General features: G+C 40.5%; 1 protein-coding gene across 1 annotated transcript; it reads right to left on the bottom strand.

The window, feature by feature from the left end:
* Positions 1-685: 685 nt before the first annotated feature.
* On the bottom strand, positions 686-19,958 carry LOC106613447 (uncharacterized). Its single transcript, XM_082956579.1, has 18 exons — positions 19,920-19,958; positions 19,285-19,344; positions 19,094-19,184; positions 18,588-18,720; positions 17,977-18,100; positions 16,286-16,390; positions 15,788-16,011; positions 13,621-13,737; positions 13,170-13,256; positions 8,594-8,642; positions 8,388-8,495; positions 8,010-8,129; positions 4,333-4,419; positions 3,944-4,097; positions 3,628-3,780; positions 2,798-2,896; positions 2,128-2,219; positions 686-1,449 (listed from the first exon to the last, which is right to left on the bottom strand). The coding sequence occupies exons 1-18, from the start codon at positions 19,956-19,958 to the stop codon at positions 1,339-1,341; spliced, it is 1,953 nt and encodes a 650-aa protein (XP_082812705.1). The 3' UTR covers positions 686-1,338.
* Between the last annotated feature and the right edge of the window lie 280 nt (positions 19,959-20,238).

Here is a 20,238-nt window from a genome sequence, read left to right as displayed (position 1 = left end):
CCTGTTCCTGGAGAGCTACTTTCCTGTCGGTTTTTGGAGTGGTGTAGAAACATATTTTACATTAACTTACTAATACAAAAAATATCTGTCAACACTGCATGTGAATGGCAGGCTGCTGAAGCTAGATAAGTGAAATGCTTTTCATTGAGAGTGAAGGTGCATAATGGTGCATCACCACTATTGTATCTGCAACAGTTCATCACACAGGAAATGTCTGCTTTTTCAGTTCTGGGTCAAGCAGAAATGTAGCTGCCATCAGGATAGAAACCTTAAATGTAATGTGTCAAGTTTCAATTGTAGTAACATTGTAAATAACACATACTTTTGCCATATATTTTGAATGGTTTATTTAAGCAATAAGTCATGAGGGGTTGTGGTATATGGCTAACATACCATGGCTAAGGGCTGTTCTTATGCACTACGCAACGTGGAGTGCCAGGATACAGCCCTTAGCCCTGGTATATTGGCCATATACCCCAACCCCCGAGGTGCCTTATTGCTATTATAAACTGGTTACCAACGTAATTAGAGCAGTAAAAATAAATGTTTTGTCATACCTGTGGTATACGATCTGATGTACCATGGCTGTCAGCCAATCAGCATTCAGGGCTCGAACCACCCAGTTTATAATGCCAAATGATGTATTATTTGTGTTGCACCAGACGAGAAAAATGTTATAAAGAAGTGAAGAAATTCAGAAGGATCACAGTTTAATTCTTATTTTGGTAGCAATGAGGTGTGTGGGAAATGCAACAGAAAACACTATACCTCCCTACCAACAAAAGGAACTACATAGCAATACAGAACAATAACGTGCTTACAGTATTTTACATATAGAATCAAATCAGGTAAAGATAATATCATAATATATTATATGATACAACACTGTGCATTTCAATTCATCATATTGGAATATGTGGACAATTAGACTACATCTCTGTAATGGATTATTTTCCAGATATCCTATGGAATTTGGGGTGTGATTCTGGTGGTCATTAGACTTGTTGGCGGCAATGTTAGAGACGCAAGGAAAAGTCATGTGACTTGTGGTTTGAATTCCACACTGGCTAATCTAATTGTGTGCTTATTCCCTCTCCCCCATCCATCTCCATTACAATATATAATATGAGTGCACATATCAAGTATATATCCATCATATGGATATGAATAAATACAATAACTGCCAGAACATAAAATCACTGTACAAACTCACAATACAGCTCCAAGACTCTCGGGCAGTATAGAAATATATTTTATATCAATTGCACAATACAGCTGTTAAACACAAACTGTGGTCCATATATTATGCAGACAGAGACTATGAAGGCTAGTAGTTGGCTAGTTGCTAACTGGCACAGGGACTCCTCTGAACTCGGTGGATCTGAGGAGTGGGTCCGAGGATTCTTCTCTCTTTGCTTCCAGCCACCAAGTCGTCATTTCACCTTTTCCCTGTACAAACAAAGAGCAGTATCGTTGATGCATAGAAATGGAGGCTGAACTTGTAGGTCATACACCATCCAAAAGCATTATACTGTATGTCTGACAGCCTATCAAGACCAATGGATGTTGTTTAGCTTTTTCTCTCCTGAGAAAGGGGCTGTATTTGGGGAGCATGTGTGTGTCCTTCTAAATGCTAAATGAGGGCCATTAGGGTTGGTAAGGGACAAGCACAAAGCAGCTGAGGCCACTCCCTAATGGAGACATGCAGTCTTTCCATGAGTATGAACGTTGGGCCCCCCCCCCCCCCCCCCACCCACTTTTTTTAACTGTTTCCCACGAGAATACCGACAGTAGCACTTCACAGAACAGACAGATAATACTATATTGTAAATTTGCTAACTAGGAGCATTCTTAAATTAGGTCAAACTAGTAGTGTGAGAAGGTGATATGACAACACTATTGTTGGATACAGTTTGTATTTCATAGGCCATCTTGCATATGGCCACTGTCTTTCCCAAACAACGACCATAGGAGTTGTCAAACCATATTTTTTGGGCAAAGACAATGACCAGGAGTTGACAAGACAGCACAAACAGATCTGGGAGCAGGCTAGATTTTCTCCTCATTAACCCTTTGCAACTGTGTCTTTATCGATACTAATGAGTGGGAAATGGCTGATTATCTTACCTTGACATTTAGTGATCCTCGGCAGATCAGAGTGTAACCTCCCAGTGTGTTTAGCAGGTCAGCAGTGGCTCCACTGACCTGAATCTTCAGGGCTATGGAGATAATCACACTTTTTTTTTATACTAGCTGGATTATAAATGACAATCTACAAATGGCAAATACAGTGTTAGAAAAGTAACATTGTACAACAAGTAATTCAGTACTACAAAAGTAATGTTGTGCATCCTGCCCTATCACATGAGAAACAATATATTTTCATGTAGTAGCCTAAAAGCCACTGTTTCATGTTTTAAAATCACTACCGCACTAGGGTCACTGTTTTCTACCGTCATTGTCTTTTTTGCTTGGTTACCAGGATTATAAGAGCTCAGTGAGGAGAACGGCTCTCTCTCGTGATATAACCCTCTGCAGGGTGCTGAAGAGCACAGACAGAGAAAATCCAGCTTGGCATAAAGGCAGAGGGGCTAAATCGGTGCCCCACCAATGGCAACCTCAGCTGCCACCCAGCCCATGAACAATATGCTCAACCTTAGCCAGACTGAGTGGTCTGTAGAGTCAGTTGGCCTGTTAAAGACCCTGAATCAGAATATTTCACTGTACTTAGGCCTACAAACTGCACTCACAGAGTTTAAATTTATATACTCAAGGGTTGCATTTGATCTTTGAGTACCTTCGCTTGTTGATTCCATCCGCGATGCTGTGTTCACTGTATCACCGAATAAGCAATACCGTGGCATTTTGGTTCCCACGACACCGGCAACTACGGGTCCTGTGGGGATGTATTTGTATTTGATTTATTATGGATCCCCATTACCTGCTTCCAAGGCAAAAACATTACAATACATTCAGAACAGATTTCACATCATATTAACTGTGTGCCCTCAGGCCCCTACTCTACTACCACATATCAATAACACAAAATTAATGTGCACATGTGTGTATAGTGCGTATGTTATCGTTTGTTTATGTTTGTGTTGCTTAAGGTATATTTTTATCTGTTTTTTAAAAATAATTTTACTGCTTGCATGAGTTACTTGATGTGGAATAGAGTTCCATGTAGTCATGGCTCTATGTAGTACTATGCACCTCCCATAGTCTGTTCTGGACTTGGGGACTGTGAAGAGACCTCTAGTGGCATATCTTGTGGGGTATGCATGGGTGTCCGAGCTTTGTGCCAGTAGTTCAAACAGACAGCTCTGTGCATTCAACATGAAAATACCTCTCACAAATACAAGTAGGATTTAAACGTGGGAAAACACACATTTTGTAATGGCTGTTTTTACATTTCAGATTGAATACATAGCACAAAATAAATGTACATTCCGTTAGCAAAACTGCCTAACATTTCAACAAGGGCAGACCAGATGCAATTGAGTTAGATATTTTGACCATTATTACCAATTATTACCATTACTCCACTCAAACAGTGAGACGTCACAAGGGTTGTATTCAGTAGACACAGTGTGCCCTAATGAACATAGCACAGTTGGACTTGTTTACCTGAGTGGATGCCAGCTCGTATCCTCAACTGTGTGGTGGGTTTGTGTGGGATTTTAAAGGCATGGCAAACATTGACGAGACCCAGAGCCATGCTGGCGATCTCTCCCGCATGGTTTATGCCATTCTCATTGGGGACACCGGAGACCACCATGTCTGGAGGGGCAGACACATTTAGATCAATCTTGAAAACAATACCCACATGGATGGGTGGACAGACGAACTAACAGACAGAAGGATGGAAAGATTAATGGAGACAGACAGGCAGTCACAAACAGATGGATGGAAGCAGAGACAGATTCTTTGCCATCATACTTACAAGCATCTCCTATAGTCTCCACCTTGTAGACATCATAATTATCAATGATGTCATCAAACGTGGTGTAGAGCTGATTTAGAAAGTCCACCACCTGGTGAGGAGTGCTTGAGCCAGAGAGCTCTGTGAAACCCACAATGTCACTGCCAACAAGGAGAAAGAAATGTTACTCATCTCTAAATCTTTAACTTGAAAAGGTAGACAGTGGCAGCTGGGAGGGAATCTGGATAGAACTCTTTCTTAATGCATAAATAAAAACCTGAATTCAACACCTCCATAGGACACAATACATGAACTAATGTGGATGTACCACAATACTGCACTGTCTTATGACTAGAGCCAAGAGTTTTTCCAGATCACGTGACCTGATTAGGAAAAACTCTTGGCCCTACAAATGACACCTGCCTGAAGTAGACTGTGGCGTTGGAGTAGCTCTGAGCCTCTGCTGTGCGACCCTGACGAAGGTCATCGGCCACCGGCTTTGGTAACATACCTGGTGACAAGAAGTAACTTTAGATTCACAACATTGTCCTGCCTTTCAAACTGTTTCATTGAGGAATTTTGTTGAATGTAGATATGCTGGTCACTGGTATAACCAATGGCTTTGTATTCAAACAACTTTTTCTCTTCCAAACAGAAAAACAGTATATAGCAACATCCAAATGTATTTTGGGAGCATTTATGTTGTCATTTTGGTACATTCTACTTCTTTACCACTAGATGACAGTGGAGGCAACACCACACATAATACACTACATGACCAAAAGTATGTGGACTCCTGCTCGTCAAACATCTCATTCCAAAATCATGGGCATTAATATGGAGTTGGTTCGCTTTTGCACAATAAAAGCCTCCACTCTTCTGGGAAGGCTTTCCACTAGATGTTGGAATATTGCTGCGGGGACTTGCTTCCATTCAGCCCTGAGCATTAGTGAGGCCAGGCACTGATGTTGGGCGATTAGGTCTGTCTCGCAGTCGGCGTTCCAATTCATCCCAAAGGTGTTCGATGGGGTTGAAGTCAAGACTGTGCAGAGCAGACAATTTCTTCCACACCGATCTCGACAAACCATTTCTGTATGGACCTCGCTTTGTGTATTGTCATGCTAGCCCGAACCATGAAAAACAGCCCCAGACCAATATTCCTCATCCACCAAACTTTACAGTTGGCACTATGCATTTGGGCAGGTAGCGTTCTCCTGCCATCTGCCAAACCCAGATTTGTTTGTCAGACTGCCAGATGGTGAAGCGTGATTCATCACTTCAGAGAACGGGTTTCCTCTGCTCTAGAGTCCAATGGCGGTGAACTTTACACCACTCCAGCCGATGCTTGGCATTGCGCATGGTGATCTTAAGCTTGTGTGCGGTGCTGTAGTTGCATCCACTTCAGCAATCAGCGGTCCCGTTCTGTGAGATTGTGTGGCCTACCACTTTGAGTCTGACCTGTTGTTTGTCCTAGAAGTTTACTTCACAATACCAGCACTTACAGTTGACCGGGGCAGCTCTAGCAGGGCAGAAATTTGACCAACTGACTTGTTGGAAAGGTGGCATCCTATGACGGTGCCACGTTGAAAATCACTGAGCTCTTCAGTAAGGCCATTCTACTGTCAATGTTTGTCTATGGAGATTGCATGGCTGTATACTCAATTCTATACACCCTTTAGCAACAGGTGTGTCTGAAATAGCTGAATCCACTAACTTGAAGGGGTGTCCACATACTTTGTATATATAGTGTAAGTAGCCATATCGTGGACCATTTGTGGTTTCATGTACTTACTGTATAGCAAACAGTCTGTCCTTTGTTTCTCTTGGAGAAGATCCTGTGTTCTCTCCGCTACAATGGCCTCTAAATGCTTACTGTACTTTTCCATCTAGAATTGTAACAGACATCATGTTATGCAGTGTACCTATAAGAAAATATACTGTATGTTGACAATTATGAAAGCAGTTCCAGAGATCCATACACAGCAGATATCTCCATTTTGATCTAAAGTCCAAATTATTTTATATTACAGATTTGTGATATTCATGACATTTATTGTGATAAACATAATAATCAGTCTGCTGATTTTCTTTCTCCAAATATATAACATTTTGATTTAAAGGTTCAGTAAGGGCTCTATTCAATCTGTATGGCGGAAGTTCAGCGTGATAGAAATTTAATGGAAATATTTCCACGTTAACGGAGACTGCCTTCACGGTAAATGCTGCATAAGTCGGCTCAATCGGAAATTACCTTTACATTTCTATCACACAATCTGTAACGCTTCAGCAATACAGATTGACTAGAGCCATAAATTAGAATTTTGTCCACAAATGTACCAAAGTTTCTGTTATATGTTTATACAACGGGTGGGTCTAATCCTGAATGCTGGTGAAAAGCTCATTCCAGACAGTGTCTATTCCACAAGTTGCCACCGGCTAAATCTATGATGTTAAAATGAATATTTACTCTGTTCCATCTGACTGTGTAATCCACTCTCATCATCCCAGCTAGGCCAGTTATAAACTTGATCTCCACTATAAAAAGCATCTAGACATTATCTCACATTTCTTTTAGACTAACATTTAGTTTTCAACAGCGGAGATTTGTATAAACGTTGCAGTCTGTCTCTCCGACATTTGCAACATTGTTTCAATATTCAAATTCGATCTCCAGCTGTCCCATTGTAATGAACGAGTCGGGACGAGACAGACAGACAGCAGCGTTTCTCAGTAAGTCGAAATCATGAATCAGCTGGAATCATTTTTAGGATATATACAAAGAAATGTAATTTGAAAAAAGGTAAAATGAAATGAAGTGCAGCTACTGTAGTTTGCAGTCTTTCCAGCGTCAATTTGAAGTGATTGTGTTAGCTGTGGTGTTGGCTAACTCCTCTGAACAAGTGTCCTGACGAGTGAGCACATTTTCTATGCCAGGCGAAATCGCGCCTCATTAGCTCATTGTTATGGATGTATCCAAATAAAATGTCACTAGAAAACAGCTTAAACAAATGCAAATGAAGCTACTTTACTGTTATTCTGGCTGCACTTTTTAGCCATAGTTGGCTAGCTAGCAAGCAAGGGAAAAGAACATTGCTAGCCAGTATGGCAATGGAACATTTAGAACGAACGACTGGGTCCATAGATACAGAACAAAAAGACAACCAGCAGCCGGCTTGGGTAGCAACCCTAGAATAGTGTCTGGACTATATCTTGTGGAAGGATGAAATAATATGAATAAATTAATCAAAAGAACGTTTTTAATGAAAATATGTCAATCATTATTTGAATATGTTTGTAACCCGTTGTATAAAAGTGATAATGCCCTCGAAGACGGTGTTTGGAGGATATTTTGGCACGGTTTGACCTCGACTTCGTCTCGGGCCTAACATCGCCCATGCCAATATATCCTCCAAACACCGGCTTCGAGGACATTATCACTTAAAAATGATTTATGATTAGTGAAAGCCTAATGTAGTTATTTTGTTAGATAGGCCTACTTCTCCCGATTGCTGAAATCGTATTTTTCAAATGCATTTTAGCTGTTACGCTAAACCAGGGGAGAATGACTGCCCCCCTCATTCAATCCACGAAGTTCAAGGCTGACCTGGGTACTTCAAGCATTGTTTGCAGAAAACAGGATCCCCCATTTAGTGAAGGGGAAAAGGGAAATCGAGAAAGAAAAGGAGTTCACATGTACAGTATGTGGTAGGGATTAACAATGGCCTGGAAATGAAAAGAAGGAAAGGAAGTTAGGAAAGGAAGCTCGCTCAGAAAGGAGGATAGGAAAGGGAGCGCAAGCTGCTTCGGGGCTGCACCTGTATGCATCTCCAGGCAGGCCCCGGCTAAAGCCAGTGTGAGAAACCTGCTAGCAAGTGTTTGTGCTATGAAACTAAATAAATACTGCACTCTGACCCACAACGTTTTTGCTAGATTAAGGATTGTGTTGTAAGACAAAGTAAGGAAAGTGAACTTCAAAACAATATGTAGTGTAATTGAGATTTGCAGCTGTTGGTAAGTAATGAATTTGCTAGCTTCTGAAATAACTTACTCATCCTTTAAGTGGCCAAATGTTATATCAGAGCATTACCAGATTCATCATCATGTCCACAGGGCTGACTTTGTGTGGGTTCATTTTATCCAGCATCTTCTTCACCTGCTCAAAAGTCGGCCTCAATGTGACATTTTGAGACCAGCACTTCTTGATCAGCTGTTGAAGTATTAGAGTAGAGATACAAAAAAAAGAAATTAGCCTCTTTGGCACACTTACCGTAAACCTAAAGGATTTTACCCAAAAACTTGAATGGTAACATGCACAATGTCTGAGGGACAGTGTCAAACATGAACATAAAAATACAAGGTAAAAAAATATTTTGCCCTAAAATGCTTAAATGAATAGATCTGAATCATTGGACAAAAAATATTAAATAATAAGCCACAGCAAATGTCAGTGAATTTCGTCACAGACCTCACAGTAATCTCCCCGGTCAGGACAATCAGTATCCGCTTTCCCAGCTTTCAGTTCAGGCAAGGAAGGGCGCCACATGATATCCAACTTCACGCCCTCCATTTGGTCCTGTCGGAGAGGTGTTCATAGAAAAAATGTTAAACAAAAACCTAAGTGTGTGTGGTCAAAGGTCATTATCATTAGTATTATCTTTGTATCATACTTACTGAAAGGAGGTCAGAGCGAGTGGCAATCTCAACTAAGATGATAGAGTAGCTGGGAGGAGAAGACACAGAAACCATTGAACACATCTAATAACACCAGATCATACAGATTTTTCATGCATGCTCTTTTATAGCCTACATGTCTGAGACTCAATTTAGCATAGCATAAAACTACTGACATATAGTAAACCACTTTGGGTGAAAAACTTGCAGGTACTGTTGTGCTGATTTAAACATGTCCATAGTCTAGTATTTAAGTCATTACCATACCACCATAATAATATCACATACAGTAAGTAAAATTGTTATCTCCAGGGTTAGGCTTAATTCCATTTCAATTGTAAAGTCACGAAGTCAAATTTGAATTTCCCTCATTACTTTTCAACTGAATGAATTGAAATGGAATTAGCCCCAAACATGGTTATCACCATGGTGCAACTATATAATAGCTGTCGCAGTTGGGCTACAGTACCTGTAAATGTCAGCAGCCGGAGTGACATTAGAGGTGCTTCCCAGGAGGACCTCAGGGGCATAGTATATACGGTAGGTATCCTCACAGTGGAACCCATTACTGACTACCTCAAAGTCCTCCTTTCTGTAGGCTGTCAGGCCATAGTCTGGAACACAGGATTAATTCAATTTCAAATATTTTCCTTTGCTTTTTTTACTGGTCCTGTGTACTCACTAATGTAAACTGGTCTACAATTGTTGTCAATTAGCCTATCAGAAGCTTCTAAAGCCATGACATCATTTTCAGGAATTTTCCAAGCTGTTTAAAGACACTAAGTTGACTGTGCATGTAAAGTTTTGACCCACTGAAATTGTAATACAGTGAATTATAAGTGAAATAATCCTTCTGTAAACAATTGTTGGAAAACTTACTTGTGTTATGCACAAAGTAAGATGACTTAACCGACTTGCCAAAACAATAGTTTGTTAACCTCTCTTGTGTAGGGGGCAGTATTTTCACGTCCGGATGAAAAGCGTGCCCAAAGTAAACTGCCTGTTACTCAGGCCCAGAAGCTAGGATATGCATATAATTGGTAGATTCGGATAGAAAACACCCTAAAGTTTCTAAAACTGTTAAAACCATGTCTGTGAGTATAACAGAACTGATATGGTAGGCGAAACCACGAGGACAAACCATCTACATTTTTTAAAATTAAAATAAAATCAGCCTACCACTGTTTTCAATGGCTGTCACTTTTATTATAAGGGGAAATCCTCCCAGATTGCAGTTCCTAGGGCTTCCACTAGATGTCAGCGGTCTTTAGAAAGAGTTTCATGCTGGTTTTTGGAAAAATGAGCCAGAAATTGTAGTTTTTCTAGGTGGCTCCTATTTTGGCTGAAGTGTTTCCAAGCCCATGAATGAGAGTGCTTTCTTTGGTATTTTTCTCCTGTAAAGACAATAATGATTCTCTGTCTTAGATTTGATCATTTATTTATGTATTAGGGTACCTAAGGTTTGATTATAAACGTTGTTTGACTTGTTTGGAAAAGTTTATTAGTAACGTTTGGGATAAATTTTGTATGCATTTTGATGGCGGGAAACTGGGTGGATTATTGACTGAAGCGCGCCAGCTAAACTGAGTTTTTATGGATATAAAGAAGGACATTATCGAACAAAAGGACCATTTGTGATGTATCTGGGACCTTTTGGAGTGCCAGCAGAAGAAGATCAAAGGTACGGCATTTATTATATTGCTATTTCTGCTTTGGTGGCGCACCTGCCTGGTTGAAATATGTTTTTCATGCTTTTGTATGCGGGGCGCTGTCCTCAGATAATCGCATGGTGTGCTTTCGCCGTAAAGCCTTTTTGAAATCTGACACAGCAGCTGGATTAACAAGAAGTTAAGCTTTATTTTTATTACACTTGTGATTTTATGAAAGTTAAATATTTCTAATTCTGTAGTTTGAATTTCGCGCTCTGCAATTTCACCGGATGTTGGCCAGGTGGGACGCTACCGTCCCACCTGCCATAAGAAGTTTAACAAGAAATTTGTGGAGTGGTTGAAAAACGAGTTAATAAATCCTCTTACATCTAGACGTTCCGCTAGCGGAACACCTGCTCCAATATCCAATGATAGGCGTGGCGCAAATGACAAATTCCTCAAAAATACAAAAACTTCAATTTTTCAAACATATTACTATTTTACAGCATTTTAAAGACAAGACTCTCCTTTATCTAACCACACTGTCCGATTTCAAAAAGGCTTTACAGCGAAAGCAAAACATTAGATTATGTCAGCAGAGTACCCAGCCAGAAATAATCAGACACCCATTTTTCAAGCTAGCATATAATGTCACAAAAAACAAAACCACAGCTAAATGCAGCACTAACCTTTGATGATCTTCATCAGATGACACACCTAGGACATTATGTTATACAATACATGCATGTTTTGTTCAATCAAGTTCATATTTATATCAAAAACCAGCTTTTTACATTAGCATGTGACGTTCAGAACTAGCATACCCCCCCCGCAAACCTCCGGTGAATTTACTAAATTACTCACGATAAACGTTCAACAAAAAACATAACAATTATTTTAAGAATTATAGATACAGAACTCCTTTGTGCAATCGAGGTGTCCGATTTTAAAATAGCTTTTCGGTGAAAGCACAATTTGCAATATTCTGAGTAGATAGCCCGGCATCACAGGGATAGCTATTTAGACACCCACCAAGTTTAGCCCTGACCAAACTCCGATTTACTATTAGAAAAGTTTGATTACCTTTGGTGTTCTTCATCAGAATTCACTCCCAGGACTGCTACTTCAATAACAAATGTTGGTTTGGTTCAAAATAATCCATTGTTATATCCAAATAGCGGCGTTTTGTTCGTGCGTTCAAGACACTATCCGAAGTGTAAATAAGGGTCACGAGCACAACGCATTTCGTGACAAAAGATTTCTAAATATTCCATTACCGTACTTCGAAGCATGTCAACCGCTGTTTAAAATCCATTTTTATGACATTTTTCTCGTAAAAAAGCGATAATATTCCGACCGGGAAAGCGTGTATACGTACAAAGAGAGAAAATAAAAGCATGGGATCCCCTCGTGCACGAGCCTGAGTCTCACAGTACTGTGACCAGCCACTATCCAAACGAGCTACTTTTTTTCAGCCAGAGCCTGCAAAGCCACGATTCAGCTTTTTGCCGCCTTCTGAGAGCCCATGGGAGCCGTAGGAAGTGTCACGTAACAGCAGAGATCACCTGTAATGGATAGAGATAATCAAGAAGGGCAAGAAATGGTCAGACAGGGCACTTCCTGTAAGGAATCTTCTCAGGTTTTGGCCTGCCAAATGAGTTCTGTTATACTGACAGACACCATTCAAACAGTTTTATAAACTTTGGAGTGTTTTCTATTCAAAGCTAATAATTATATGCATATTCTAGTTTCTGGGCAGGAGTAATAATCAGATTAAATCGGGTACGTTTTTTATCCGGCCGTGAAAATACTGCCCCCTAGCCATAACAGGTTAATGACTCCAACGTAAGTGTATGTAAACTTCCGATTTCATCTGTATGTACTCACACGAGAGGCTCGAAACAACAGTGTCAGCTGCAGAGGAGTGCCTCTGGAGAAGGTTAGGGGTTAAGTGCCTTGCTCAAGGACACAACAGTAGTAGATAAAGGCATGTTGAGATATGCTGCCTGCCTACACACTCCTACAGAGGGAAGTCTTAATTGTATCACCTGAGATTTTGCAAACCCAGCGGTCGTCAATGACGCAATTCCTTGAGTGAAGTCTGCCATGAAACATCTTGTGTTGGTGGAGATAAGCCATTCCACGGGCTATGTCAGTAGCAAAGGACAACCTGTGTGCCAGCATAAATGAAGAACACAAAAAAAATGAATTAGGTTCTATTACATCATGGTCCCGGACACATATTGAGCCTAGTTCTAGACTAAGAAGCATGTTCAATGGAAATGCTTTTAGTGCAGGACTAGGTTAATGTCCAGGAAACCGCCCTATATAGTCCAGTATTCTTTCTTCAGACAAATGGTAAAAAAAGCTGATGTCTTGACATTCACCTGAACCCCCAGTTGATTGGCACATCCTCATTCAGGAGGACATCAGCCAGGCTTCCTTTGGGGCAGTACTCAGTGATGATACTGACGTAGGGGACCTCAATGGAACCACCAATAAACTTGGAGAGATTTGGGTGATCCAGTTCCCTATGGAATAGCAATGCCATATCTAGAAATGAACTAGTGGTGCAAATGTGTCATATCCAATCACACCGGACGTCAACAACAAATCAACATCCAATTTTAGTTCACGTTGAGTTGTCAACGAAGGTGAATTCATTTTAAATAAACCAAACATTGAAATCACCCTGCCGTTGATATGTTGTTGAAATCTGGGTTGAAATTAGACAAAAACTATGTTCAACATTGAATTGTGATGTGAGAGAATGTTAATTCAACATGTTTTTGCCTGATGGGATACTACTATGTGACTTTTATCAGAACTTCAGTAAGTGAAGAAAATGTTGCATGAGATCAATCAAATTATATACTCTAGGTAATTGTGTCTGTGTGAGGTTTTAGGAGTACACACGTTGTACTCACCTCACTTCTTTCACCTCCCTCCTGATAGTTTTGGAGAGGGTGAAGTGTTTATTCTGGATGTGTTTCACTGCTACAGTCCTTCCATCACTAAACAATAGAAAATAATTACTTTTTTTTAGTTATCAAGAAAAACAGCAAACTTACTATACGTTGACAGATGCAAAGCAACAGGTGTTAAAACAAATAAAACTAGGTTCCTCATACAATAATTGTCTGAGAATATAGTTGACGACTGATAAGTGCACATTGGATAAGTGCATGTACTCTGTATAAATGCATTGCAGTGCACTAGTTCTGAATCAAATACATTATTATCAATAGCCGTGAATATCTCTGCATGCTCCACTTTACAGCAGTCCCAGGCCACAGTACTTTCTCCCTTCAACTGTGTAATAAATACCATGCCTTACACATGTGTTATGCAGTTCAGTGTTTAAGTAAGACATCTTACTAAATGGCAGGTTGGATGAAGCTCTGTTTGAAGGTGGTGTTGACCACAGTGCAGACAGTCACGTCTGTAGTTCGGCTCACACTGGAGTTACTCTTCACCGGCTGGAGACTGGTCGTACTGCAGAAGCCCATGTAACACACTTTACCTGCATATGCCAAAAAAGGAAACTATTAAGTATAAAAATGTATGTAAAAGACACCATTCCCCGGATGGCAATTTGTTTGCAGCATTGGAAAAAACATGTTTGGATGCGTGACATGCTCTTTTACATTACATTCATTTATTTGCTATATTGTGCGAGACATGTTAAAGAAACGAGAAAATAATCCCGCAAATTACAATTGTGAATGCTGCAAATTACCATCCCTGGACAATAAGACCAGTGGCAAGAAAAAGTATCTGGATTTCTGCATAAATTGGTCATAAAATTAGATCTGATCTTCATCTAAGTCACAACAACAGACAAACACAGTGTGCTTAAACTAATAACACACAAATTATAGTATTTTTCTTGTCTATATTGAATACATCATTTAAACATTCACAGTGTAGGTTGGAAAAAGTATGTGAACCCCTAGGCTAATGACTTCTCCAAAAGCTAATTTGAGTCAGGAGTCAGCTAACCTGGAGTACAATCATTGAGACGAGATTGGAGATGTTGGTTAGAGCTGCCCTGCCCTATAAAAAACACTCACAAAATTAGAGTTTGCTATTCACAAGAAGCATGTGAACCATGCCTCGAACAAAAGAGATCTCAGAAGACCCAAGATGAAGAATTGTTGACTTGCATAAAGCTGGAAAGGGTTACAAAAGTATCTCTAAAAGCCTTGATGTTCACCAGTCCACGGTAATACAAATTGTCTATAAATTGAAAGTTCAGCACTGTTGCAACTCTCCCTAGGAGTGGCCGTCCTGCAAAGATGACTGCAAGAGCACAGCGCAGAGTACTCAATGAGGTTAAGACGAATCCTAGAGTGTCAGCTAAAGACTTACAGAAATCTCTGTAACATGTTAACATCTCTGTTGACGAGTCTACGACACGTAAAAAACTAAACAAGAATAGTGTTCAAGGGAGGACACAACGGAAGAAGCCACTGCTGTCCAAAAAAACATTGCTGCACGTCTCAAGTTCGCAAAAGAGCATCTGGATGTTCCACAACTTTCTCAATTTATAGACAATTTGTCTTACCGTGGACTGATGAACAGCAAGGCTTTTAGAGATACTTTTGTAACCCTTTCCAGCTTTATGCAAGTCAACAATTCTTAATCTCAGATCAGATCAAATTTTATGACCAATTTCTGCAGAAGTCCAGATAATTCCAAAGGGTCCACAAACTTTTTCTTGCCACTGTATGTATTGAACTGCATTGCATAAGCAAGCAAGCAAAAGAGTTCACCTGTTTGCTCTTTTCACTTATTTTCTCATTTATGAATTCATCTCAGATGACATCTCATCTTACCAAACATTATATTTTTATAGTTGATAATCCAGCTTTCGTCCCAAAACATCTTCTGTTTCTGGTACTGGAACCACTATAGAGAAAGAGAGAAGACATCTATCAAAAACATCTGCATTGGATGAGAATGATTTGTCTGGTCACTCTGAAGTGAGTTTGTTTTGTGCCTGGCCTGGATGCAAGAGAATATAAAAAAGTAGTATTGTTTGGTGTATATGTTTTGTTTGGTGCCTCACCACCATGGTTAAGATGAAGCCACCGAAGAAGAGTGTGACGGGCAGTCCGATGGCCACCTTGATGGTGATGGACATGGGGCAGGCACCACAGTCCGCCGGGCACGTGAGACAGTTCTCCTCCAGCTCGCAGACGTCATCCCCACACACTGAGACACACACACACACACACACACACACACACACACACACACACACACACACACACACACACACACACACACACACACACACACACACACACAAAATCCCATGTAACTTTTGTGACACCGGAGTACCTTTTATCTTTGCCTTGAAATAACTACTGGGAACCTGGGAAACCAGCTGGCTCATCAATAACATTAGCGTGTCAATCTAAGCACCAAGAAGAAAAGATTACCACTACGACTCAGGCTAGAGTTGAACACTTCTGTGCAGCAACAACATCCTATTGTCTGGATTTTTCCGCAACAAATAAAAAACAAAGCCTAAAAAAACAATGTACAAAAGTTATTACAATCCAAAGTTTGGTGCTCACCACAGGGGTGAGCCTTGAGTAGCAATAGCAGTTGTGCATAATAACAAATGGGTACACTGCTGGTGTTAGCAGCACACTGACCTTGAGCACTGACGACCAGCACCTTGGACTCCAGAGCTGCATGCATATGTCCAATTTTGATATGGGCAATGACTGAGGTCACTCCTACATGAATCAGAACCACCTGGATGGGACCGTGATTAAAAACTCAATTGTCAGATAGCTACCAAAGCACATAAAGACAACATGAGCACTACTGTTTACTAGTACCCTTAACACAGTATCGTGCCGATACTGGCTTGGATATTTCTTTTCACATTGTCCTTTTCTGCCCAGTTCCAAAAACAATGGTGGATGCTTAACCAGGTCAGGTCAGAGCGGTACAGCTTGGTTTGGTTCAGCTCGGTTCGGCTCAGTAGTGTGAATAGCCCTTACATTTACTTTGCAGTGGTAGATACCTTTGATGTCCAGAACTTCTTGCTCATCTTTCCTGCTTTGGACACGGTGTGTGTCACAATCTTCCCGTCATCAGGGATCCACGGGCCACAAATACCGCCGTGCCTCTGTGGGGGCGACATGATTGGGTTAGCATCATAATCAAAACCAATCTAAATCCTTCAATCTTCAGCAATGTTATACAAACAGTGATGGGTGAGTGGGGGAGAGAGAATGAGTGCTAACAAGCAGAGATGGACAGTTTTTTTCTGTTACACCTGTTTGAAATATGTATTTCAATGACTTCTGACAATTTTGAATTTTGTTTTACTCTGGGCTGAACTACACTCCAATGGATTTTGTAACAAGGTACTTTTGAGAGCTGTACTTTGTATTTTCAAAATACTTGTGTATACCATTTTTATAGTGGATCACAATTTTGTGGCTCTCTTTCACACTACATTGGTATCAGAAGTCTTATGGCACTATTGTGTGAAAGAGTGTCTGTTAAATTAACTAAATGTAAATGCACATGTAAATGTAAATGTACATTAGAGTATTACTCTAATGAGCTCCTCCCCGAAACAAGGCCAATAGTAATACCCAGTGTGATTTGCGATTTTGGTATGTTTATTTTCACACATACTGTACATTTTCATTTTGGTCATTTAGCAGACATTCTTATCCAGAGTGACTTACAGTCATGTCACAGTCAAAGCAAGTAAAAGGTTTCTGTAACTGTTACTGAGAATATTGTTGCTGTACGGGCCAGCTATTTGCAAATGTATTTCTTTATTTTAAAATACAAAATATATGTATTTTAATTAAATACATTTCAAAATACAAGTATTTTGTCATTTATTTAGATACATTGATCTTCATTGTATTTTGAAATTCTTTACCATCCCTGCTAACAATAAATTCAGGCCTCTGATGAGACATACTTGATGCCTTTAGGTCCTTTGCACACAAATCAAATGTTTTAATGTCAGCAGCAAGATAATGGGCTGGCCTTAGGCCTTAGTGTATCTGTAATGGCTCTCAGCAGCCCATGTAAAATAAGGGCAGCTTTTCCTCACACACAAAAGCAATTTGAAGGGACTCCAAATGCTACTGTTGCTACCACTCACTTTTTTGTATACCTCTTGCCCAAAAAGTCGCCTAAAGTCAACTCCTATAGCCCCTACCCTGACCGCTTGAGTAGACCTAAAAGTATTGAATAAAATAATAGAATAGCATTATTGTCCATTTGGTTAGACCAGAAATGTATCTTCTGTCTATTTCCCGACAACCCCATACATACACATGTTGAGAGCTGTGCCCCTGGATAGGTGCTATAATATGATACATACAATTCAATCAGAAGGCAAAGTGGAGGCACAATATTACTATTGCTTACGCTTATCTAATCCTCTCACTTCTATCAAGTAGCCTACGCCGGGGTGGGGGCTAGGGGTCAACTAAGGATTTTGCATCTGTCTTCCCCCTTAGTATACCTTCATCAGACTGGCAATGACCCAATACACACAGGGAAGCCCAGGGTCATGTTCATTAGGCCATGAAACAGAAAACATTTTAAAACGTTCTGAAATTGAAAACAAAAATGAACATTTCTTATTAGACAAGTCCAGGTAGTCTCTCCCTGTTTCAGTCCATTTTCTTACGTTTAGTGCCCAATGAACACAGCCCAGATTTTTAGGGTGACAGTACTGACCATGAGAGCCAGAGGGCAGGAGTGAATGTTGGCATGGTAAATGCAACAGTTGATCTCGTTGGCGCTGTTCCAATTTGCGGGACAGTCGTGCTTGTCACAGAACCTTTTGGCTTCGGAGGCGTTGCTGGAGAGTGATGGGTAGATAGACAGATAGATCTTTACAGTCTGTTTAAACAGCAATTATGTACAGTATCCAAAGGCATCCAGATATGAGGCTACAGTAAAACACAGGAGATCCACTGGGAATATATTTAAAAGGCCCTATAGGATGTACTTGGTTACCTCAACCCAAACAACTTTTTACACAAATGTTGACTGAGTAATGTAATGGAAATGATATCTTTATATTAGATTTCGAAGATATGCCTCAAACATTTACATTATAGATTGGACTTTCAGTGTACACAGTAGATGACAATCTACTTGATTGGATGCACAGTAGATCTACTGTGTACACTGTAAGGTTCAATCTATAAAGTAAATGTTTGAGTATCTTTCTCGGCATTCCCATTCCCAGAACATTTTTTTTCTTCCTCATGGTGTGGTCATCAAATGTGCGGATGGATAGGCAGATAGGTATGGCAGGGAGTGAATTACAGACATTGGCTCACCTGAACTGGAATATCTTGTTTTTGACTGCATACTCGTAGAAGTCGTCTGATGCTGTGATGGTGTAGGTGACATTGAACTCCTCCCCGTCCGTCACTTTCTCCGGTGGCCGCAGCACCCACGACATCTCCAGCCCTGGACACAAACACACAGTCAGACAGACAGACAGACAGACACACAGTCAGACACACAGTCAGTCAGTCAGACACACAGTCAGTCAGTCAGACACACAGACAGACAGACAGACAGACAGACAGACAGACAGACAGACAGACAGACAGACAGACAGACAGACAGACAGACAGACAGACAGACAGACAGACAGACAGACAGACAGACAGACTGTTGAGGAAGGACTTTTTTGTATGTATTCTCCAAGATAAGGAATCCAGTGACACCAGAAATCATATTTCTGCACTTTCTGACCATGAAATTATTAGCACTACAACAACAGCCCGCCTTCCCTCCTTTAAGTCAATTCCACACAATGAATAGGGGTTGGACTTACCTCCACAGTTGATCATGTTGTAATCATTAGGGCTATCTAATGGCCAACAGTCATACTCGGTGTTATCCAGATCATGCCAGCAATCGACAACCTAGGTGCAACAGATTAATCCATCAAAAAGCTTAAACAAAGTATAGTATATAAAGTAAATAAATAAAACAATAAAATAAAAAGTAACATTTTTGGCCCACCATCGGATTTAATGTGACCTCACATGTGCGCTCAGACTCAACACTAGCCTGTTTGGTAATCTGTTGGCAAAATCAAAATTCAAAGAAAAGCAGTGAATTCATAATAAAATGCTATTTAGGTAAGTGAGGCAGCACCCACTGAGAAAATCACTCTCTGATGTAATTACCCCATATAACAAACAGTCACCACAGATGGAGAACATCAGAGCAGGTGACAAATGTACTGTAGGAAATGTACCTTACAAATCTTAACCAGACTCAGACATATGCTGAGCAGCCCTGTTTGCAGACAGACACTTCTAGCCAGAGTGCAATCTACATTTGCCCGGTAAAATGACGCAGGTCATGTCTGCAGCCACAAGTGTTTCTGACACGACAACAAAAGCAAGGGTGTTCCCTCAACAATAATGAGCATGTTATTTTTGTGAACAAAATCAAAATGACATTCACCATGGTGAGAACGTCTGTATGCACTAAGATGCTCAGACTATGGAACAGCTACATTGAGATAAGTTCAATCACACCAAACGTACCTCCAACACTCCTCTGGTCGGGCACCATCACAACAGCTTGGTTACCTGCACATACAATGTACACTCTACAGACAACATCCACAGTTTCTGTTGGGCACTTACCAAGAAGAGGGATAGGTATAGGGCTATCCATAGAGCCATGAGGTCTGTTTCTGTGAATGGAAAGCTCCAGAATGACTGACTAACTGACCGACCAACTATGTGTGTGAGCGAGTGAGTGTGTATGAGTGTGTGTGTGTGTGAGAGAGAGAGTGTGGGAGCATGTGTGTGTGTGTGCCCAGATTGCCTTCTACTCTCAACGGAGGTACTGAAGCTCCCTTAATTGTTCAATCAGTAAAAATAGCCTCTCCAATCAGAGATTGGCGATTGGCTCTCTGGAGCTGTGGCTCACCTTCACATAACCTTCACCAACACCAACAGG

This window comes from Salmo salar, chromosome 10, assembly GCF_965601325.2.
Source record: "Salmo salar chromosome 10, fSalSal1, whole genome shotgun sequence".
Lineage (NCBI taxonomy): Eukaryota > Metazoa > Chordata > Actinopteri > Salmoniformes > Salmonidae > Salmo > Salmo salar.
This window is presented reverse-complemented; position numbering and strand designations above follow the sequence as displayed.